The sequence below is a fragment of the Coregonus lavaretus genome, assembly GCF_964263955.1.
Source record: "Coregonus lavaretus genome assembly, chromosome: 32".
NCBI lineage: Eukaryota > Metazoa > Chordata > Actinopteri > Salmoniformes > Salmonidae > Coregonus > Coregonus lavaretus.
In genome coordinates, this window is record NC_140019.1 from 10836170 (window position 1) to 10857558 (window position 21389).

The 21389-nt window shown below is 43.3% G+C and overlaps 2 protein-coding genes across 4 annotated transcripts; both read left to right on the plus strand.

Moving 5' to 3' along the window:
- The first annotated feature begins 1958 nt into the window (after positions 1-1958).
- On the plus strand, positions 1959-8938 carry LOC311107630 (uncharacterized protein). Of its 2 annotated transcripts, none has more exons than XM_084150153.1 (3): positions 1959-2225; positions 2603-3064; positions 7850-8938. In XM_084150153.1, exons 2-3 carry the CDS (start codon positions 2746-2748, stop codon positions 8791-8793), a joined length of 1263 nt encoding a protein of 420 aa, XP_084006279.1. In that variant the 5' UTR covers positions 1959-2225; positions 2603-2745; the 3' UTR covers positions 8794-8938. The 2 variants fall into 2 exon arrangements, with proteins under 2 accessions (XP_084006279.1, XP_084006278.1); XM_084150152.1 differs by having other exon boundaries at positions 2105-2229.
- A 282-nt stretch (positions 8939-9220) lies between these two features.
- LOC311107631 (uncharacterized protein) lies at positions 9221-21071 on the plus strand. 2 transcript variants are annotated; one of them, XM_084150155.1, is made up of 8 exons: positions 9221-9384; positions 9669-10144; positions 10313-10826; positions 10933-11050; positions 11189-11256; positions 14219-14313; positions 17794-17903; positions 20739-21071. In XM_084150155.1, exons 2-8 carry the CDS (start codon positions 9880-9882, stop codon positions 21063-21065), a joined length of 1497 nt encoding a protein of 498 aa, XP_084006281.1. In that variant the 5' UTR covers positions 9221-9384; positions 9669-9879; the 3' UTR covers positions 21066-21071. The 2 variants fall into 2 exon arrangements, with proteins under 2 accessions (XP_084006281.1, XP_084006280.1); XM_084150154.1 differs by lacking the exon at positions 9221-9384 and having other exon boundaries at positions 9693-10144; positions 10310-10826.
- Positions 21072-21389: the final 318 nt, after the last annotated feature.

Genomic DNA, 21389 nt, shown 5'->3' on the forward strand with positions numbered 1-21389 from the left:
AACTACATTATAATACAACATTGCAGTGTTATACTCACAATTATCCTATTAAATTACTAATATGTAATTCATGGTTATATTGTTGTTTTGTCTTCTGCAGTTTTGTTGTTCACATCGTGCCAGATCAGCTGATGACATTCGGGGGAACGACCGCCCACTGTGCCCACTCCTCCCTCCACAGTATTGGAGCTATAAGTGAGGAACAGAACCTGCAGTATTCCACACTACTCTGTGGACTGCTCAACAAACACCTGGGAATTACCCCCAACCGGTACAGAACCAAAACACCCACTCTACAGCAGTCAGCCTCTCACTCACTCACACACACACACACACATTGACCCAAGCTGATCCATCTCTCTGTTTCAGGATCTACATTAACTTCTTTGAAATGGAGGCACAAAACATGGCCTGTCACAACACAGCATTGAAGGTTTTCTTTGAAGCTTATCATGCCTAGAAATGAAAGAAGAACAAAATACTTCTGGTCAATGAATGACATAGCAAAACTGCACTTAAATGACCTTTGCTTTAATGTTACAATAAATACATAAATGTTATTCTGTGTTGTTTGAAAATGCTTAATGTATACACAGAGGTAGCCATGAAAATGTAAAATACACTCTTATGTATACACTGTAACTCACGGTATAACAGAGAACATAATTCATTACTTGCTAAAGTAGCAGTTATTCATCAGGCTAGGAGATAAAGCAATGAGTAAATCAAATGCACATTGGTCTGTAATCTACTCTGACCTAAGACCTGGGCTGTTTCTCCACTTGAAATAGCTATTGAAGTGTTTTCATCATCCAATGCTTCTAGTTGAGAGGGTAAATGTTACACTATGCTTTTAGAGAGGGCAAAGGGCACTAAACACACTGACTGTGGGACTCATATCATGTTTGCTAGTGTAGGAGGCGATATGGAGAGTTTACTAACCAGTGGAGGGCGAAATTGCTACTTTAAATACAGAGTTAATCTGGTTAACTGAGTTGTTTAGTGGGGATGTGGACGCTGGTGGTCAGCCTCACCTTCCCTCACAAGAGTCTGGGAGTCTTGATTTGAATAAATGGTTGTTCTACTGGTATAGGCCTGTCAAACAAGAATGTACTCACACCTAAGGTTAAATAAGACCAGATCAGAGCACTTTAAAAGGTAGAGTTTCATTCAGGTAGAGTTTCATTCTTGAACATGTAAATATGGGGAGGTAGTCATTAGTTACTTACCATTGGTGCACATGGAATTGAAATTCCTTTGTTCAGTACATTTAAGAAGGGGTCTTCCACCAGTGGAACATTGTGAAGGTTATCTACCTGTGCTGAGGACCACAACAGCTTCTTCTAACTAACTACTAGACCAACAATACAGATTTTCCTGGTGCAGACAAACGTATGCAGAGATCACGTCCCTGTAGAACTTCTATCTGAAGCTACAGAAGAACTGGCCAAGGCTATGGAACTACCAGCTAATAAGAGTTTGAGAATCTCTATTTCAATTCTATATTGAGAATCTAGAAGGTCTTCACTACAGTAAAGGCCTGTCTTATACTGCCTTAGTTCTCTGTCTCTCATAGCTCTTCAGCATAGGTAGTTCATTGAAATATTTACTTTGTTGGAGCTCATGAACCAGAGGGAATGAACTTTCATGGAACAATCTAGATAATAGATCATCTATTGATTATCATTTTACATTTTAGTCATTTAGCAGACGCTCTTATACTGGCCCCCCTGCATCCAATAAAAAGGGTGTAGCTATTTGTTTCAATGCCCTACATTGTGTGTCAACATGGGTTGATAATGATTATTATTAGCATTTTAGAACAAATATATATATTATATATATGATAGATATAGTGACAAGTCTCCCATTTTTTCTGCTAACAGTTCTGCGCAATCGCCTTCGCATGATGATCCTCTTGACGGCACGTGCTAGGGGGCCGCCCATTTCTACAATTTCTCTTCTTAAAATGTGATTTTAAAACTAAACCTAACAACACTGCTAAATGGCTAACCCTGACCTTAAACAAAGACCAAAAAGCTAATTTTTGTTTTAATACATTTTTACGATATAGCCATTTTGAATTTGTGTGGCTGTGGTAACTAGTGGACACCAGTGTTAGCACTAGCTAGATGCTACTTTGAATACAGTCAGCAAATATTACACAATTTGTGGCACTGGGATGAGAGATTGAACGTTTCCAACTAGCCGATTGACAACGTTTGGCAAGTAATAAGATAATTTTTATTCGAGTCAAATGAAGATGCTATCGTTCGTTATACCCCTGAGTTATAGCTATGTAGCTAGCTAGCTAAGTTAGCTCAACATTAGCTAATAGCAAGGCAAGCTGGACAAAATTCTGCTATCTAGCTAGTTAAGTACCTAACGTCAGTATCTCTGGTAGTAGTCTACATGAAAGAGTAATAACTAACAATTACACCAATAATTTCCTAAATATTTAGCTAGCTATTACTACTAGCTAAGCATTTTGCTGGCGTGAATGGCTATTGGTCGCTGAGCTTCCCTGTTTCACTGGCAAGATGACAGTCCACACTGCAGGGTCACCCTTATCATCTATTTGACAGTTTGTCCCTGTTTCCAGGTGGACTCCCTGGGTACTGGTGTAATCTGGAAGCTACATGCCAGTTTCCCAGCTTGCTGAACTCACTGGGAGGCAAAGCAACTGTGACGTTTGGAAGGGAAGTGGGGTTTATTTTGCAGTGTTGAGTTGATGTTGTTGCAGCTATGTCAGAGGCCATCCTCACCTTCCAGTACCAGCTCAGTGGCGTCATGGAAACAGTCCTCAAAACCGCCATGCATGAGATCACTCGGTTGGTGAAGGATGGCTTCCTGGAGGAAGTGACACGGAGCAAGCAGGAAGTGGATGTCTTGAGGAAGAAGCTGCAGCAGTGGGAGCAGAGATGGAGGGACAGAGAGGAGGAGAGGAAGAGGATGGAAGTTGAAGAGAAAGAGCAGAGAAAGAAGAGGGAAGAGAGAGATCAGGGGGGGATGTGTGTGAGATGTGGTTGTGCTGGAGACACTGAGAAAGGAGAGGCTCTGTCAGGTAAGTGAGGATTTGTATTTATTATGGATTCTCATTAACTGCTGCCAAGGCAGCAGCTACTCTTCCTGGGGTCCAGCAAAATTAAGGCAGTTATACATTTTAAAAACATTACAATACATTCATAACAGATTTCACAACATATTAAGTGTGTGCCCTCAGGCCTCTACTCTACTACCACATATCTATAACACAATCCATGTGTACATGTGTGTATAGTGTGTATGTTATCGTGTGTTTGTATGCATGTGTCTATGTTTGTGGTGCTTCACAGTCCCTGCTGTTCCATACGGTGTATTTTTCTGTTTTTTAAATCTAATTTTATTGCTGGCATGAGTTACTTGACATGGAATAGAGTTCCATGTAGTTATGGCTCTATGTAGTACTGTGCGCCTCCCGTAGTCTGTTCTTGACTTGGGGACTGTGAAGAGACCTCTGGTGGCATGTCTTGTGGGGTATGCATGGGTGTCCGAGCTGTGTGCCAGTAGTTCAAACAGACAGCTTGGTGCATTCAACATGTCAATACCTCTCACAAATACAAGTAGTGATGAAGTCAATCTCTCCTCCACATTGAGCCAGGAGAGATTGACATGCATATTATTACTGTTAGCTCTCTGTGTACATCCAAGGGCCAGCCGTGCTGCCCTGTTCTGAGCCAATTGCAATTTTCCTAAGTCCCTCTTTGTGGCACCTGACCACACGACTGAACAGTAGTCCAGGTGCGACAAAACTAGGGCCTGTAGGACCTGCCTTGTTGATAGTGCTGTTAAGAATGCAGAGTAGCGCTTTATTATAGACAGACTTCTCCCCATCCTAGCTACTGTTGTATCAATATGTTTTGACCATAATAGTTTACAATCCAGTGTTACTCCAAGCAATTTAGTATCCTCAACTTGCTCAATTTCCACATGATTCATTACAAGATTTAGTTGAGGTTTAGGGTTTAGTGAATGATTTGTCACTCAGCTACCACGGCGACTGAGATGACAGCAAGACTTAACAAAGAGCTGGAGTTAGTTTCAGAATGGGTGGCAAGGAATAAGTTAGTCCTAAATATTTCAAAAACTAAAAGCATTGTATTTGGGATACAATGCTTTTCGTTTTTGAAATATTTAGGACTAACTTATTCCTTGCCACCCATTCTGAAACTAACTCCAGCTCTTTGTTAAGTCTTGCTGTCATCTCAGTCGCCGTGGTAGCTGACGTGTATAGTGTTGAGTTATCCGCATACATAGACACACTGGCTTTACTCAAAGCCAGTGGCATGTTGTTAGTAAAGATTGAAAAAAGTAAGGGGCCTAGACAGCTGCCCTGGGGAATTCCTGATTCTACCTGGATTTTGTTGGAGAGGCTTCCATTAAAGAACACCCTTTGTGTTCTGTTAGACAGGTAACTCTTCATCCACAATATAGCAGGGGGTGTAAAGCCATAACACATACGTTTTTCCAGCAACAGACTATGATCGATAATGTCAAAAGCCGCACTGAAGTCTAACAAAACAGCCCCCACAATCTTTTTATCAGCAATATCTCTCGGCCAATCATCAGTCATTTGTGTAAGTGCTGTGCTTGTTGAATGTCCTTCCCTATAAACGTGCTGAAAGTCTTGTCAATTTGTTTACTGTAAAATAGCATTTTATCTGGTCAAACACCATTTTCCCCCAAAAAAAGTTTACTAAGGGTTGATAACAGGCTGATTGGTCGGCTATTTGAGCCAGTTAAGGGGGCTTTACTATTCTTAGGTAGGGGAATAACTTTTGCTTCCCTCCAGGCCTGAGGGTACACACTTTCTAGTAGGCTTATATTGAAGATGTGGCAAAATCGTCTGCTATTATCCTCAGTAATTTTCCATCCAAGGTGTCAGACCCCGGTGGCTTGTCATTGTTGATCGAATATTTTTTTTAAATTACCTCTTCCACACTTTACGGAATTCAAAATTACAATGCTTGTCTTTCATAATTTGGTCAGATATACAGTGGGGAAAAAAAGTATTTAGTCAGCCACAAATTGTGCAAGTTCTCCCACTTAAAAAGATGAGAGAGGCCTGTAATTTTCATCATAGGTACACGTCAACTATGACAGACAAAATGAGAAAAAAAATCCAGAAAATGACATTGTAGGATTTTTTATGAATTTATTTGCAAATTATGGTGGAAAATAAGTATTTGGTCAATAACAAAAGTTTCTCAATACTTTGTTATATACCCTTTGTTGGCAATGACACAGGTCAAACGTTTTCTGTAAGTCTTCACAAGGTTTTCACACACTGTTGCTGGTATTTTGGCCCATTCCTCCATGCAGATCTCCTCTAGAGCAGTGATGTTTTGGGGCTGTCACTGGGCAACACGGACTTTCTACTCCCTCCAAAGATTTTCTATGGGGTTGAGATCTGGAGACTGGCTAGGCCACTCCAGGACCTTGAAATGCTTCTTACTAAGCCACTCCTTCGTTGCCCGGGCGGTGTGTTTGGGATCATTGTCATGCTGAAAGACCCAGCCACGTTTCATCTTCAATGCCCTTGCTGATGGAAGGAGGTTTTCACTCAAAATCTCACGATACATGGCCCCATTCATTCTTTCCTTTACACGGATCAGTCGTCCTGGTCCCTTTGCAGAAAAACAGCCCCAAAGCATGATGTTTCCACCCCCATGCTTCACAGTAGGTATGGTGTTCTTTGGATGCAACTCAGCATTCTTTGTCCTCCAAACACGACGAGTTGAGTTTTTACCAAAAAGTTCTACTTTGGTTTCATCTGACCATATGACATTCTCCCAATCCTCTTCTGGATCATCCAAATGCACTCTAGCAAACTTCAGACGGGCCTGGACATGTACTGGCTTAAGCAGGGGGACACGTCTGGCACTGCAGGATTTGAGTCCCTGGCGGCGTAGTGTGTTACTGATGGTAGGCTTTGTTACTTTGGTCCCAGCTCTCTGCAGGTCATTCACTAGGTCCCCCCGTGTGGTTCTGGGATTTTTGCTCACCGTTCTTGTGATCATTTTGACCCCACGGGGTGAGATCTTGCGTGGAGCCCCAGATTGAGGGAGATTATCAGTGGTCTTGTATGTCTTCCATTTCCTAATAATTGCTCCCACAGTTGATTTCTTCAAACCAAGCTGCTTACCTATTGCAGATTCAGTCTTCCCAGCCTGGTGCAGGTCTACAATTTTGTTTCTGGTGTCCTTTGACAGCTCTTTGGTCTTGGCCATAGTGGAGTTTGGAGTGTGACTGTTTGAGGTTGTGGACAGGTGTCTTTTATACTGATAACAAGTTCAAACAGGTGCCATTAATACAGGTAACGAGTGGAGGACAGAGGAGCCTCTTAAAGAAGAAGTTACAGGTCTGTGAGAGCCAGAAATCTTGCTTGTTTGTAGGTGACCAAATACTTATTTTCCACCATAATTTGCAAATAAATTCTTTAAAAATCCTACAATGTGATTTTTTGGATATTTTTTTCTCAATTTGTCTGTCATGGTTGACGTGTACCTATGATGAAAATTACAGGCCTCTCATCTTTTTAAGTGGGAGAACTTGCACAATTGGTGGCTGACTAAATTATTTTTTCCCCCACTGTACTTGGATGTGTAGTGTCAGCGTTTGTTGCTAATCTTGCCAATGAAAAAATCATTAAAGTAGTTGGCAATATCAGTGGGTTTTAGGATGAATGAGCCATCTGATTCAATGAATGCTGGAGCGGAGTTTGCCTTTTTGCCCAAAATTTCATTTAAGGTGCTCCAAAGCTTTTCACTATCATTCTTTATGTCATTTATCTTTGTTTCATAGTGTAGTTTCTTCTTCTTTTTATTCAGTTTAGTCACATGATTTCTCAATTTGCAGTACGTTTGCCAATCGGTTGTACAGCCAGACCTATTTGCCATCTCTTTTGCCTCATCCCTCTCAACCATACAATTTTTAAATTCCTCATCAATCCACACGGATTTAAGTTTTTACAGTCATTTTCTTCATGGGTGCATGCTTATTAGTAACTGGGATAAGCAATTTCATAAATGTGTCAAGTGCAGCGTCTGGTTGCTCGTCATTACACACGACAGACCAACAAATATTCTTCACATCAACAACATAGGAATCACTACATAACTTATTGTATGACTTCTTATACACAATATTAGGCCCAGCTTTTGGAACTTTGGTTTTCCTAGATATGGCTACTATATTGTGATCACTACATCCAATGGATTTGGATACTGCTTTCAAACAAATTTCTGCAGCATTAGTAAAGATATGATCAATACATGTTGATGATTTCATTCCTGTCTGTTTGTAACTACCCTGGTAGGTTGATTGATAACCTGAACCAGGTTGCAGGCACTAGTTACAGTTTGAAGCTTTCTCTTGAGTGGGCAGCCTGAGGAAAGCCAGTCAATATTTAAATCACCCAGAAAGTATACCTTTCTATTGATTTCACATATATTATCAAGCATTTCACACGTTATCCAGATACTGACTGTTAGCACTTGGTGGTCTATAGCAGCTTCCCACCAGAATGGGCTTTAGGTGAGGCAGGTGAACCTGTAGCCATATTACTTCAACAGTATTTAACATGAGGTCCTCTCTAAGCTTTACAGGAATGTGGTTCTGAATATATACCGCAACACCGTCCCCGTTGGCGTTTCTGTCTTCTCTGTAAATGTTATAACCTTGTATTGCTACCACTGTATCATCAAAGGTATTATCTAAGTGAGTTTCAGAGATTGTCAGAATATGAATGAGAGATGCACGCACACACCCCTGATATAGGATCTCTGACTTTGTTCTGTTCCGTCCTCAGGAGCAGAGGACGTTTGTGTTATCAAACAGGAGGAGATGTTCCAGTCAGAGGGACCCAGCACTCTCCCAGAGAGAGAGGGTCCACAGGAAACAGACATGCCCAGCTCTTCCTGTGTCTCTGAAAGGATAGAAGAGAGGGAGGCCCATGTGGTCCATATCAAACAGGAGCCTGATGACTGGGGGGATCTAGTAACCCAGATGGTCACAGCCACAGATACTACCATAATGAGCCTGAGTCGTCTGCAGAGACTGAGCTCACATGCTGGAGCATGGACCAGTGAGCCTCAGCCTCGACCAGCACCTCCACTTCCAGCACCATGGGCCAGAGAGCCTCTACCTCCAGTACCATGGGCCAGGGAGCCACCACCTCTACCTCCAGAACCAGCACCATGGACCAGGGAGAAGCAGCATCTACTCCCAGAGTCAGGTATACCCACCCAGGTGACAGATTGTGCTGTGGGAGCCCTGGAGTCCAGTCCCTATGGTCTTAGCAACAACACAATGGCACAGCTGAGGGTCAAACCCTACAGCTGCCCACACTGTGAAAAGAGCTTCCCTCAGCTCCGAAACCTGAAAGACCACCAGAAGTACCACCACACAGGGAAAAAGGCCTTCACCTGCTCCCAGTGCGGTAAGGGCTTTGTTTACATGTGCCACCTCAGGGTACACATGCAGTGCCACACAGGGGAGAGGCCGTTCAGCTGCTCTCAGTGTGGGAAGAGCTTTGTCTACCTGTGCAACCTGAAGTCCCACCAGCAGTATCACACAGGAGAAAAACCATACAGCTGCTCTCAGTGTGGGAAGAGCTTCAGCCTTCAGAGTGGCTTGAAGAAACACAGGGTCATTCACTCTGCAGAGAGGCCTTACCAGTGCACGAACTGTGGGAACAGATTCTATTCTAGAGCAGACCTGAAAAGACATGAACAGATTCATGCTGCAAGGTAGAACTTTGAGATGAAGCAGCTTGATTTAGAAAATCAGAGGGGAAAAATAACAGCACAAGTGTACTATGTTCAATGTATTTGTAGTTGCTGATGCATTTCATGTTGCGAGGAATAAAACCCTTAATGAATAAATCATTCTCATCCTTAAATGATTTGTCAAATTCATTAACTGTTACATACAAATTCATTAACTGTCATGAACTGTTACATACAAAAACAGATATCTTAAAAGTAAAGTAACCTTGTCCGACCCAGAACGGCCCATAGATTAACAGATATCATACTCTGGCAAATAAATACATATGGAACAGCGCTTCAGACAGTTGTCTCAAATAACTTGTTGAATTCCAAAGATTCTAGGCGAGATTCCAACAAAAAGATTTAGGAGTTCTGCGCAACAGTATTCGCAGTATGATCACCTCGATGTCACAGATCAGGGGGGCGGAGCCGCAGGACCTCGCCTCAGCTAGTTAGCTGTTAGCTTATTATGTTAGCTTGTACCTGGCTTTGTTACATCTGTGTACTATGAGAGATAGGACGTTTGTGACTAGCTGATTTGTTGACGCACAACTACAACCAATGTTTGGGAATGGTAATATTTTAGATTTCAGTCAAATGGTTGGAAAGTTGTTACTACACTGTTGTTCATATACAGTCATTGGTTATTATCTGTTGCTCAAGTTAGCTTAGCTAAGCAGCTAGCAAGCTTGAGAAATGCATTATTTGGTACGCCTAATCACAGGCAAAAAGTGATGTATGGGTTCATGAATTTGTTAGTTACACGCATGTTGCTGGGCTAAATCATTGGTACGTGAGCTTCCTATTACTGACAAGATATTTGAGGCATATCAAGACCACATTTTGTGTATTTGACAGCTTGCCTTTGTTTCCTGGAGGAAGATTCCTGACTCTGGGCAGTGGTGTGATCTGGAGGAGGGTAAATCCAAGTCTTTCCAGTATAGTGAACCAAACTGGGAAACAAGGGAGGGAAGCTCAGCCATAGAAGACTGTCTCTGAACTCTGGGACTGGGTACCAATAAGGGAAGTGGGATTGATTTTCCAGTGTTGAGTTGATGTTGTTGCAGCTATGTCAGAGGCCATCCTCACCTTCCAGTACCAGCTCAGTGGCGTCATGGAAACAGTCCTCAAAACCGCCATGCATGAGATCACTCGGCTGGTGAAGGATGGCTTCCTGGAGGAAGTGACACAGAGCAAACAGGAAGTGGATGCCTTGAAGGAGAGGGTGCAGCAGTGGGAGCAGAGATGGAGGGACAGAGAGGAGGAGGGGAGGGGGATGTGTGTGAGATGTGGTTGTGCTGGAGACACTGAGGAGAAAGTAGAGGCTTTGTCAGGTGAGTTTTTTCACCACTGAATTTCCCCTCTGGGATTGATTAGGTATTCATCTGTCTAATTACCATGGTTATACCATGTTGATAGTTTAGACAGAGGTAACAGCTGTAACCTGTATAGTCTGACACACACCATGAATACTATCACTGGTTCTGGTCTTTCTTCAGCAGCAGAGGGTTATGGTATCAAACAAGAGGAGATTCTCCAGTCAGAGGGGCTCGTCGCTCTGAGGGAGGCCCATGAGATCCATGTCAAAGAGGAGGCCGATGCACAGGGAGACTGGGGGGATATGGTAACCCTGACAATCCCATACACCGATGCCCCCCATAGTGACCTTGGTTTGTCTGCACCATGGGCCAGTGAGCCCCAGCCTCTACCCCCACCCTCAACACCATGGACCAGTGAGGAGCAGCCTTCACACCCAGGGTCAGTGATACCAGCCCAGGGGATAGAGAGCTCTATGGGGCCCCATGAGTCCATGTGCCACCTGAGGATCCATATGCAGTGCCACACGAGGGAGAGGCCATACAGCTGCTCTCAGTGTGGGAAGAGCTTCAGCCATCAGAGTGTCTTGAAGAGACATAGGGCCTATCACACCGGAGAGAGGCCTTACCAGTGCACAGACTGTGGGAAAAGATTTATCGCTAGAGCGGACTTGAAAAAACATGAACAAATTCATTCAAGGTAATATTGGACAACATGTTTGAGTACTCGTGTACCAGGGGAAATTAGTAAGCTTGCTAGTTAGCAAAGGTTAACTCGCACTGTTCCTGTTTTTTATATTTTTCAGGGGCATCTGTGCCATTTCCAAGGCAAAACTGACAAAGGGAGTCCAAGAGAATGAAGATTACGCTGCGCCAGTTCATGTTCCATCAGGAACTGGAAGGATTATTCCGCTGGCATTATTAGTGAGTTTGAAATTAACTGAAACTTTTTACATTTCGGCCAGGGCTTGTTGTAAAGCAAAATAGCTAGCTGTACTCTTAGGTTTGTTAGCCTCTCTAATCGGTCAGTTATCTTACTGTGTATTTCTTTATTCCTAATAGGCATCAGTAAGACAGGCCCATAAGCAACTTGGGGAGGAGCTAAAATGGAGATTCAGCCCAAATGACTGGTATGCACTTTATTAACAAGGCTGTAGTGATACTACTATTTGAAAAGCTGCTTGGTTTTTTTCAAGGTATGGAAAAGGTATGACGGCAATTCATGCTTTGGTTTAGTTTCCCTGGCACTGTTTCCACTTGCTAACATTTTAGCGTTTGTGGCACAAATTCCATACAAGTCATGGGACCGATATTAGCATTTTTCATGCATCATGTTCACAATCAATTTTAGATACTTTCGGATGATTGGACATGATGTGTGAAAAATGCTGATATCAGTCCCATGACTTTAATGGGATTTGTGCCACAAATTTTTTTTTGTGCCACAAATGCTAAAATGTTAGCATGTGGAAACAGTTCCAGGGAAACTAAACCAAAGCATGGATTGCTGTCATACTTTGTCCATAGACTGCTTACAGAGTAAGGAAAACAAAATGTCATTTTGTAGTTTGGGTGAACTATCCCTTTAAATATTCCATGGGTTATTTTCAGTTTTTACATTTTTACATTTTTGTCATTTACAGTGGGGAAAAAAAGTATTTAGTCAGCCACCAATTGTGCAAGTTCTCCCACTTAAAAAGATGAGAGAGGCCTGTAATTTTCATCATAGGTACACGTCAACTATGACAGACAAAATGAGAAAGAAAAATCCAGAAAATCACATTGTAGGATTTTTTATGAATTTATTTGCAAATTATGGTGGAAAATAAGTATTTGGTCAATAACAAAAGTTTCTCAATACTTTGTAATATACCCTTTGTTGGCAATGACACAGGTCAAACGTTTTCTGTAAGTCTTCACAAGGTTTTCACACACTGTTGCTGGTATTTTGGCCCATTCCTCCATGCAGATCTCCTCTAGAGCAGTGATGTTTTGGGGCTGTCGCTGGGCAACACAGACTTTCAACTCCCTCCAAAGATTTTCTATGGGGTTGAGATCTGGAGACTGGCTAGGCCACTCCAGGACCTTGAAATGCTTCTTACGAAGCCACTCCTTCGTTGCCCGGGCGGTGTGTTTGGGATCATTGTCATGCTGAAAGACCCAGCCACGTTTCATCTTCAATGCCCTTGCTGATGGAAGGAGGTTTTCACTCAAAATCTCACGATACATGGCCCCATTCATTCTTTCCTTTACACGGATCAGTCGTCCTGGTCCCTTTGCAGAAAAACAGCCCCAAAGCATGATGTTTCCACCCCCATGCTTCACAGTAGGTATGGTGTTCTTTGGATGCAACTCGGCATTCTTTGTCCTCCAAACACGACGAGTCCAAACACGACGAGTTGAGTTTTTACCAAAAAGTTCTATTTTGGTTTCATCTGACCATATGACATTCTCCCAATCCTCTTCTGGATCATCCAAATGCACTCTAGCAAACTTCAGACGGGCCTGGACATGTACTGGCTTAAGCAGGGGGACACGTCTGGCACTGCAGGATTTGAGTCCCTGGCGGCGTAGTGTGTTACTGATGGTAGGCTTTGTTACTTTGGTCCCAGCTCTCTGCAGGTCATTCACTAGGTCCCCCCGTGTGGTTCTGGGATTTTTGCTCACCGTTCTTGTGATCATTCTGACCCCACGGGGTGAGATCTTGCGTGGAGCCCCAGATCGAGAGATTATCAGTGGTCTTGTATGTCTTCCATTTCCTAATAATTGCTCCCACAGTTGATTTCTTCAAACCAAGCTGCTTACCTATTGCAGATTCAGTCTTCCCAGCCTGGTGCAGGTCTACAATTTTGTTTCTGGTGTCCTTTGACAGCTCTTTGGTCTTGGCCATAGTGGAGTTTGGAGTGTGACTGTTTGAGGTTGTGGACAGGTGTATTTTATACTGATAACAAGTTCAAACAGGTGCATTAATACAGGTAACGAGTGAAGGACAGAGGAGCCTCTTAAAGGAGAAGTTACAGGTCTGTGAGAGCCAGAAATCTTGCTTGTTTGTAGGTGACCAAATACTTATTTTCCACCATAATTTGCAAATAAATTCATTAAAAATCCTACAATGTGATTTTCTGGATTTTCTGTCTGTCATAGTTGACGTGTACCTATGATGAAAATTACAGGCCTCTCTCATCTTTTTAAGTGGGAGAACTTGCACAATTGGTGGCTGACTAAATACTTTTTTTCCCCACTGTAGCAGACGCTCTTATCCAGAGCGACTTACAAATTGGTGCATTCACCTTATGATAGCCAGTGGGACAACCACTTTACAATATATATATATATATATATATATTTTTTTTTTCTTTGGGTGGGGTAAGGGGGGAAGGATTACTTTATCCTATCCCAGGTATTCCTTAAAGAGGTGGGGTTTCAAGTGTCTCCGGAAGGTGGCGAGTGACTCCGCTGTCCTGGCGTCGTGAGGGAGCTTGTTCCACCATTGGGGTGTCAGAGCAGCAAACAGTTTTGACTGGGCTGAGCGGGAACTGTGCTTCCGCAGAGGTAGGGGGGCCAGCAGGCCAGAGGTGGATGAACGCAATGCCCTCGTTTGGGTGTAGGGACTGATCAGAGCCTGAAGGTACGGAGGTGCCGTTCCCCTCACAGCTCCGTAGGCAAGCACCATGGTCTTGTAGCAGATGCGAGCTTCAACTGGAAGCCAGTGGAGTGTGCGGAGGAGCGGGGTGACGTGAGAGAACTTGGGAAGGTTGAACACCAGACGGGCTGCGGCGTTCTGGATGAGTTGTAGGCGTTTAATGGCACAGGCAGGGAGCCCAGCCAACAGCGAGTTGCAGTAATCCAGTTGGTTGCACCATTGCAGACGTGGGTTCAAATTCTATTTGAAACCTTTGCTTTAGCCTGCATAGAGTGCTAGGTGGGTGGGGTTTGCACTTTTGGGAAGTTTTATATTCGTTCCAATGCAACAGGCTTCTCAATCAAGCACTGCTAATGGTTTTGATTTGATTTCATATAGTATAGTCAACCTTATTACATGATCATCACACTCGTATATCTTTCAAGAAACATAACGTTATGGTTTTTCAGCTTCAGGTCCCCTCACAACGAGGAGGTGACCAAAGCAGTGACACAGATTGTAAAGGATGGAGGCAAAAACTGGGGGCCCGACAGCCTCATCAGAAGTGAGTCTTAGCTTTAGTAGCTACCGTATGGTATACATTGACAGAATGTGACAATCCATATCTCTTCAAAAATATATTGTTAGTATGTAATGTCGTCTCTGGCTGGAGCAGCCTTTTATGTATTTCATGATTTGAAACTGAATTAAGTGAATATTGCGTTCAGTTTTATATTTCAATTCAATATTCCAATTCAATATTTATACTGAACAAAAATATAAACGAAACATGCAACAATTTCAAAGATTTTACTGAGTTAAAGTTCATATAATTGAAATGAATTAATTTAGCCCTAATCTATGGATTTCACATGACTGGGCAGGGGTGCAGCCATGGGTGGGCCTGGGAGGGCATAGACCCACCCACTTGGCAGCCATGCCCACCCACTGGGGAGCCTGGCCCAGCCAATCAGAATGACTTTTTCCCCACAAAGGGGCTTTATTACAGACAGAAATACTCCTTAGCCAGCCCGCCAGCCCCCCCTTAGACGATCCCCAAGTGAAGAAGCTGAATGTGGAGGTCCTGGGCTGGCGTGGTTACACGTGGTCTGCGGTTGTCAGGCCGGTTGGACATACTTCCATATTCTCTAAAACGACGTTGGAGGCAGCTTATGGTAGAGAAATGAACATACAATTCTCTGGCAACAGCTCTGGTGGACATTCCTGCAGTCAGCATGCCAATTTCACACTCCCTGAAAACTTTAGACATCTGTGGCATTGTGTTGTGTGACAAAACTGCACATTTTAAAGTTGTCTTTTATTGTCCCCAGCACAAGGTGCACCTGTGTAATGATCATGCTGTTTAATCAGCTTCAGGTGGTTGGATTATCTTGGCAAAGGAGAAATGCTCACTAACAGGGATATAAACAAATTTGTGCACAAAATTTGAAAGAACTAAGCTTTTTGTTAGTATGGAACATTTCTGGGATTTAAAAAAAATGTCAGTTCATGAAGCTTGGGACGAACACTTTTACATGTTGCGTTTATATTTTTGTTCAGTGTATATTCAGTTTCAATATGGTAGATTGTAAACTTTATACACAGACAATGAATGCAAACTATCATTTCAAGTTTATCAAAGTTTCATATATTCAACTCGGATGCATCCAAATTCAGTTCTCTAAATTCAGATTCAAAACCAGAGACAACATCCTGGTACTTTGCCAGCCAGGAAAAGTAGAGGAGAACAGATATAATGAAACGCTCACTGTGGTATACAGAAGAGTCTGGCAGTTTCTGAAGTCAATGTGGCATGTTTAATTTATTTTCTTCCTCTGAATTTGGCTCTAGCATTTGAACCGTTTTGGCCTTTAACTATTATGACCCCATTCCTGAAAGTTAATAAGACTCTCTGAAATATGGATGTGCCTTCTGTTCCCATCTATGATGATCACAGGCCACGTTAGAAGGGAATGTCACAAAAACCACAATTTGGTCCACATAAGAATACAGTTGAATAGCCATTCTAAGGATAGCCGTTCCACTCCCTGTTTAATCTTTCTCTTGTGACTGACTGGGTTCGAACCAGATCTCGTTCATGTCACAAGACTGTTAGCCCACTTAGCTAAAGCCTATAGGGATATGTTCAGGAAGTTCGTGTAAAGGACGACATGTTGCTTAACGAGTACCGCTTCCTCCCGATTCAGCTCATACCGAGACTCGAACTCAGGACCTCTGCCTCGCAAGCACACGTGACCGCCCTCCTGAAGTGTTCCAACCCACGTGCTATTGTAGAGGTCCTGAGTTCAAGTCTAACACGGCCTGTGATCATCATAGAGAGGAACAGAAGGCAGAGTCTTAGCTTTCAGGAATGGGTCATAATACACTATATATACACACACAATGGTATGTGGACACCCCTTCGAATTAGTGGATTCAGCTATTTCAGCCACAGGTGTTGCTGACAAGTGTATAAAATCGAGCACACAGCCATTCAATTTCCATAGACAAACATTGGCAGTAGAATGGCCTTACTGAAGAGCTCAGTGACTTTCAACGTGGCACCGTCATAGGATGCCACCTTTCTAACGAGTCATTTCGTAAAATTTCTGCCCTGTTAGTACTGCACCGGTCAACAGTAAGCGAAGTGGTAGACCACACAAGCTCACAGAACGGGGCCGCCGAGTGCTGAAGCATGTAGCGCGTAAAAATCGCCTGTCCTCAGTTGCAACACTCACTACCGAGTTCCAAACTGCCTCTGGAAGCAACGTCAGCACAATAACTGTTCGTCGGGAGCTTCAGGAAATGGGTTTCCATGGCCGAGCAGCCGCACACAAGCCTAAGTTCACCATGCGCAACGCTAAGCGTCGACTGGAGTGGTGTAAAGCTCGCCGCCATTGGACTCTGGAGCAGTGGAAACGCGGTCTCTGGAGTGATCACGTTTCACCATCTGGCTGTCAGATGGACAAATCTGGGTTTGGCGGATGCCAGGGTGAACGCTACCTGCTCGAATGCATAGTGCCAACTGTAAAGTTTGGTGGAGGAGGAATAATGGTCTGGGGCTAGGCCCCTTAGTACCAGTGAAGGGAAATCTTAACGCTACAGCATACACTGACATTCTAGACGATTCTGTGCTTCCAACTTTGTGGCAACAGTTTGGGTAAGGCCCTTTCCTGTTTCAGCATGACAATGCCCCCATGCACACAGCGAGGTCCATACAGAAATGGTTTGTTGAGATCGGTGTGGAAGAACTTGACTAGCCTGCACAGAGCTCTGACCTCCACCCCATCAAACACCTTTGTGATGAATTGGAATGTTGACCTCAATGTGTTCCAACATCTAGTGAAAAGCCTTCCCAGAAGAGTGGAGGCTGTTATAGCAGCAAAGGGGGGACCAACTACATATGAATGCCCATGATTTTGGAATGAGATGTTCGCCGAGCAGGTGTCCACATACTTTTGGTAATGTAGTGTATAGCCAAAACGGTTCAAGCGCTACAGGCAGATTCATAGGACAAAAATACATTCTACATGCCACATTGGCTTCAGAAACAGCCAGAAGCTTCCATTTACCACAGTGAGCATTTAATTCAATCTGTTCTCCTCTGCATTTCCTGGCTGGCAAAGTACCAGGATGTTGTCACTGGTTTTGAATATGAGAGAACTGAATTTGAAAGCTGAATCTGAATACATCTGTGAAGTTGAATATATGAAACTTTGATAAATTTGAAATGATAATTTGTCAACTTGATACAGACAATGAATGCAATATCTACCATATTGAAACTGAATATAAATATTGAATTTAATTGAAATGTTATCTTAAAACTGAATGCAGTATTCACTAAATTCAGTTTCAAATCAGGAAATACAAGTTACATTTATGAATGCAATTATTGAATTTGTGCATTACAAATATTAAATTCAAATGTATGGAATTCAAATACAATTTCTGTTGGCACTGAAATTGCTCCATAACATACAATAACTTATCACGTTGTATCACATCCACGGTATTTTAACATATTAAGTTGTCCTTTCCATAGAGGCGTGCAACAGAGCTTATGAGTATTGGAAGGCTCAAGGGAAGATTGAGCTGGAGGGCAGCGTGGAGGTCATCAAGAAGAAGAAAATCCTCACCAGCAGGCGGAGCAGGGTATGTTATCAGTTACACACAACACCACTCAATATAATCACACACCACTCAGACATAAAAACATAATATTGTGCATCTAACTTGTGGAATTTTTAATGTAGGATATTATTCACGTTGAAAGCTTGGAATATATACACTGCTCAAAAAAATTAAGGGAACACTTAAACAACACATCCTAGATCTGAATGAATGAAATAATCTTATTAAATACTTTTTTCTTTACATAGTTGAATGTGCTGACAACAAAATCACACAAATTATCAATGGAAATCAAATGTATCAACCCATGGAGGTCTGGATTTTGAGTCATCCTCAAAATTAAAGTGGAAAACCACACTACAGGCTGATCCAACTTTGATGTAATGTCCTTAAAACAAGTCAAAATGAGGCTCAGTAGTGTGTGTGGCCTCCACGTGCCTGTATGACCTCCCTACAATGCCTGGGCATGCTCCTGATGAGGTGGCGGATGGTCTCCTGAGGGATCTCCTCCCAGACCTGGACTAAAGCATCCGCCAACTCCTGGACAGTCTGTGGTGCAACATGGCGTTGGTGGATGGAGCGAGACATGATGTCCCAGATGTGCTCAATTGGATTCAGGTCTGGGGAACGGGCGGGCCAGTCCATAGCATCAATGCCTTCCTCTTGCAGGAACTGCTGACACACTCCAGCCACATGAGGTCTAGCATTGTCTTGCATTAGGAGGAACCCAGGGCCAACCGCACCAGCATATGGTCTCACAAGGGGTCTGAGGATCTCATCTCGGTACCTAATGGCAGTCAGGCTACCTCTGGCGAGCACATGGAGGGCTGTGCGGCCCCCCAAAGAAATGCCACCCCACACCATAACTGACCCACCGCCAAACCGGTCATGCTGGAGGATGTTGCAGGCAGCAGAACATTCTCCACAGCGTCTCCAGACTCTGTCACATCTGTCACATGTGCTCAGTGTGAACCTGCTTTCATCTGTGAAGAGCACAGGGCGCCAGTGGCGAATTTGCCAATCTTGGTGTTCTCTGGCAAATGCCAAACGTCCTGCACGGTGTTGGGCTGTAAGCACAACCCCCACCTGTGGACGTCGGGCCCTCATACCACCCTCATGGAGTCTGTTTCTGACCGTTTGAGCAGACACATGCACATTTGTGGCCTGCTGGAGGTCATTTTGCAGGGCTCTGGCAGTGCTCCTCCTGCTCCTCCTTGCACAAAGGCGGAGGTAGCAGTCCTGCTGCTGGGTTGTTGCCCTCCTACGGCCTCCTCCACGTCTCCTGATGTACTGGCCTGTCTCCTGGTAGCGCCTCCATGCTCTGGACACTACGCTGACAGACACAGCAAACCTTCTTGCCACAGCTCGCATTGATGTGCCATCCTGGATGGGCTGCACTACCTGAGCCACTTGTGTGGGTTGTAGACTCCGTCTCATGCTACCACTAGAGTGAAAGCACCGCCAGCATTCAAAAGTGACCAAAACATCAGCCAGGAAGCATAGGAACTGAGAAGTGGTCTGTGGTCACCACCTGCAGAACCACTTCTTTATTGGGGGTGTCTTGCTAATTGCCACCTGTTGTCTATTCCATTTGCACAACAGCATGTGGAATTTATTGTCAATCAGTGTTGCTTCCTAAGTGGACAGTTTGATTTCACAGAAGTGTGATTGACTTGGAGTTACATTGTGTTGTTTAAGTGTTCCCTTAATTTTTTTGAGCAGTGTACATGTATGTACTCACAATTTCACCAATAAGTTATGTATTGCTAGTCTGAGTACCAGTCTCTTTAGCTAACTGTTACCAGAAGCCCAGTTACAGTCACTAACGCTCTAGATAACATAACTGCCTAACCAGCTCTGCCAGTGCGAGTCAAATGGTCAGAGTGAGGTGTTCTCTCATTTGTGTCTGGAAGTAGCTAGCAAACTTTAGCCAGTTAGCTTGGGTGCTTGACTGCCATTGTGAGGTCAGGTCGCTCGGATCAACCCTACTCCTCGGCCAGAGCGTCCAGGATGCGCTCTAAATGCTCCAAGAGGGAAACGCTCAGAATTTATGAACAGACAATCTGACAACGCTCTGAATTTACGAACGACCCAGAGCACACTGACACACTGGAGGCAATTTACGAACGCACCCTATATGCGCTGGATTTAAGATGGAGTTGTGGTAAATAACATTAAAGGGCAAATCCGCCCAAAACCACTCATTCCTTTAATTTACTGTGTTAAATAAGTCTATGTGAACAATATTTTTTGTGAACAAATGTTTCATTTTGGCGCAGTAAGGTTGGTAGCAACTTGGAAAGTCTTTGGAAATCTGTCTGTAATAAAGCACTTTTGTGGGGAAAAACTCCTTCTGATTGGCTAGGTCTGGCTCCAATGGCTGCGCCCCTACCCAGTCATGTGAAATCCATAGATTAGGGCCTAGTGAATTTATTTCAATTGACTGATTTCCTTATATTACCTGTAACTCAGCAAAATCGTTGAAATTGTTGCATGTTGCGTTTATATTTTTGTTCAGTATAGTTTGAGAATTTAGTGAGCTAGCAAACTGGTTTCATCTGGACAAACAAAACTGTTGCTTAGCAACCAGATACCTTTTGAAGAAAATTTTTGTTTTAGTTCCAATATTTGTATAGTCGTTGTGATTGGAGGATAGCTGTGAGGGTGATCGAATCAGGATCAAATCCTATGTTCTCTTAGAGCTCATTAATGATATAATGTTCATATTTGAAGATGGCAGAAATGCCAGGCTCTTTGGCACATGACATGGAGTACAGGGAGTGGATTATCTCAAGAGACTGGTACCCAGGCTAATGTATTGCTGCTTATTCAAGTCCTTTCTCTGTAATATTTCAGCTCTTCCAGAAGAGAGTAAAGGTGGGAGGAGAGCTCCTCGCCCCAGAAGATCTGAACTTCCTGGTTGGAGCAGACCCCAACTTCATGTCGGACGAGGAAAGTGATTCTGAAGACAAGTTCACCTATCATGTGCTCCCTCCCAGGTGGCGTTGCTCGAGGTTGACCCGGATTGTCCGACTCTGTCAGATAACCTTAGATGAGAATCGCCTTGAGGGCGTTGAGCCAAAGTCGGCTCGCTGCAGAAAATTACAGGGGGGCAGATTTACCTCCCGCCACCCCCCAAAAGGAAAGGCTAAACAAGTGTATGTGAATAAAAATGATAAATAAACTGAATTGTTGTCATTATTTCTGAAGTGACTGCCCAAACAGTGTTGTTGACTGTTACAAAAACTCACTATGAATCAAGACTTCTTACAGTTCACATTCTGTTAAATACATTTGGACATTTCCTTCAGTGTGCTGTTTTAAGGGGAGAGCCTCCAGAAAGAAGTTGCCTCTAACCAGTGATTTAGGATCAACTAAACCTAACCCCATCCTGAGCAGTGATTATAGGAAGTGAAAAGCAAAACTGACCCTAGAGATATATATATATATATATATATATATATATATATATATATATATATATATATATAGTATCTCACAAAAGTG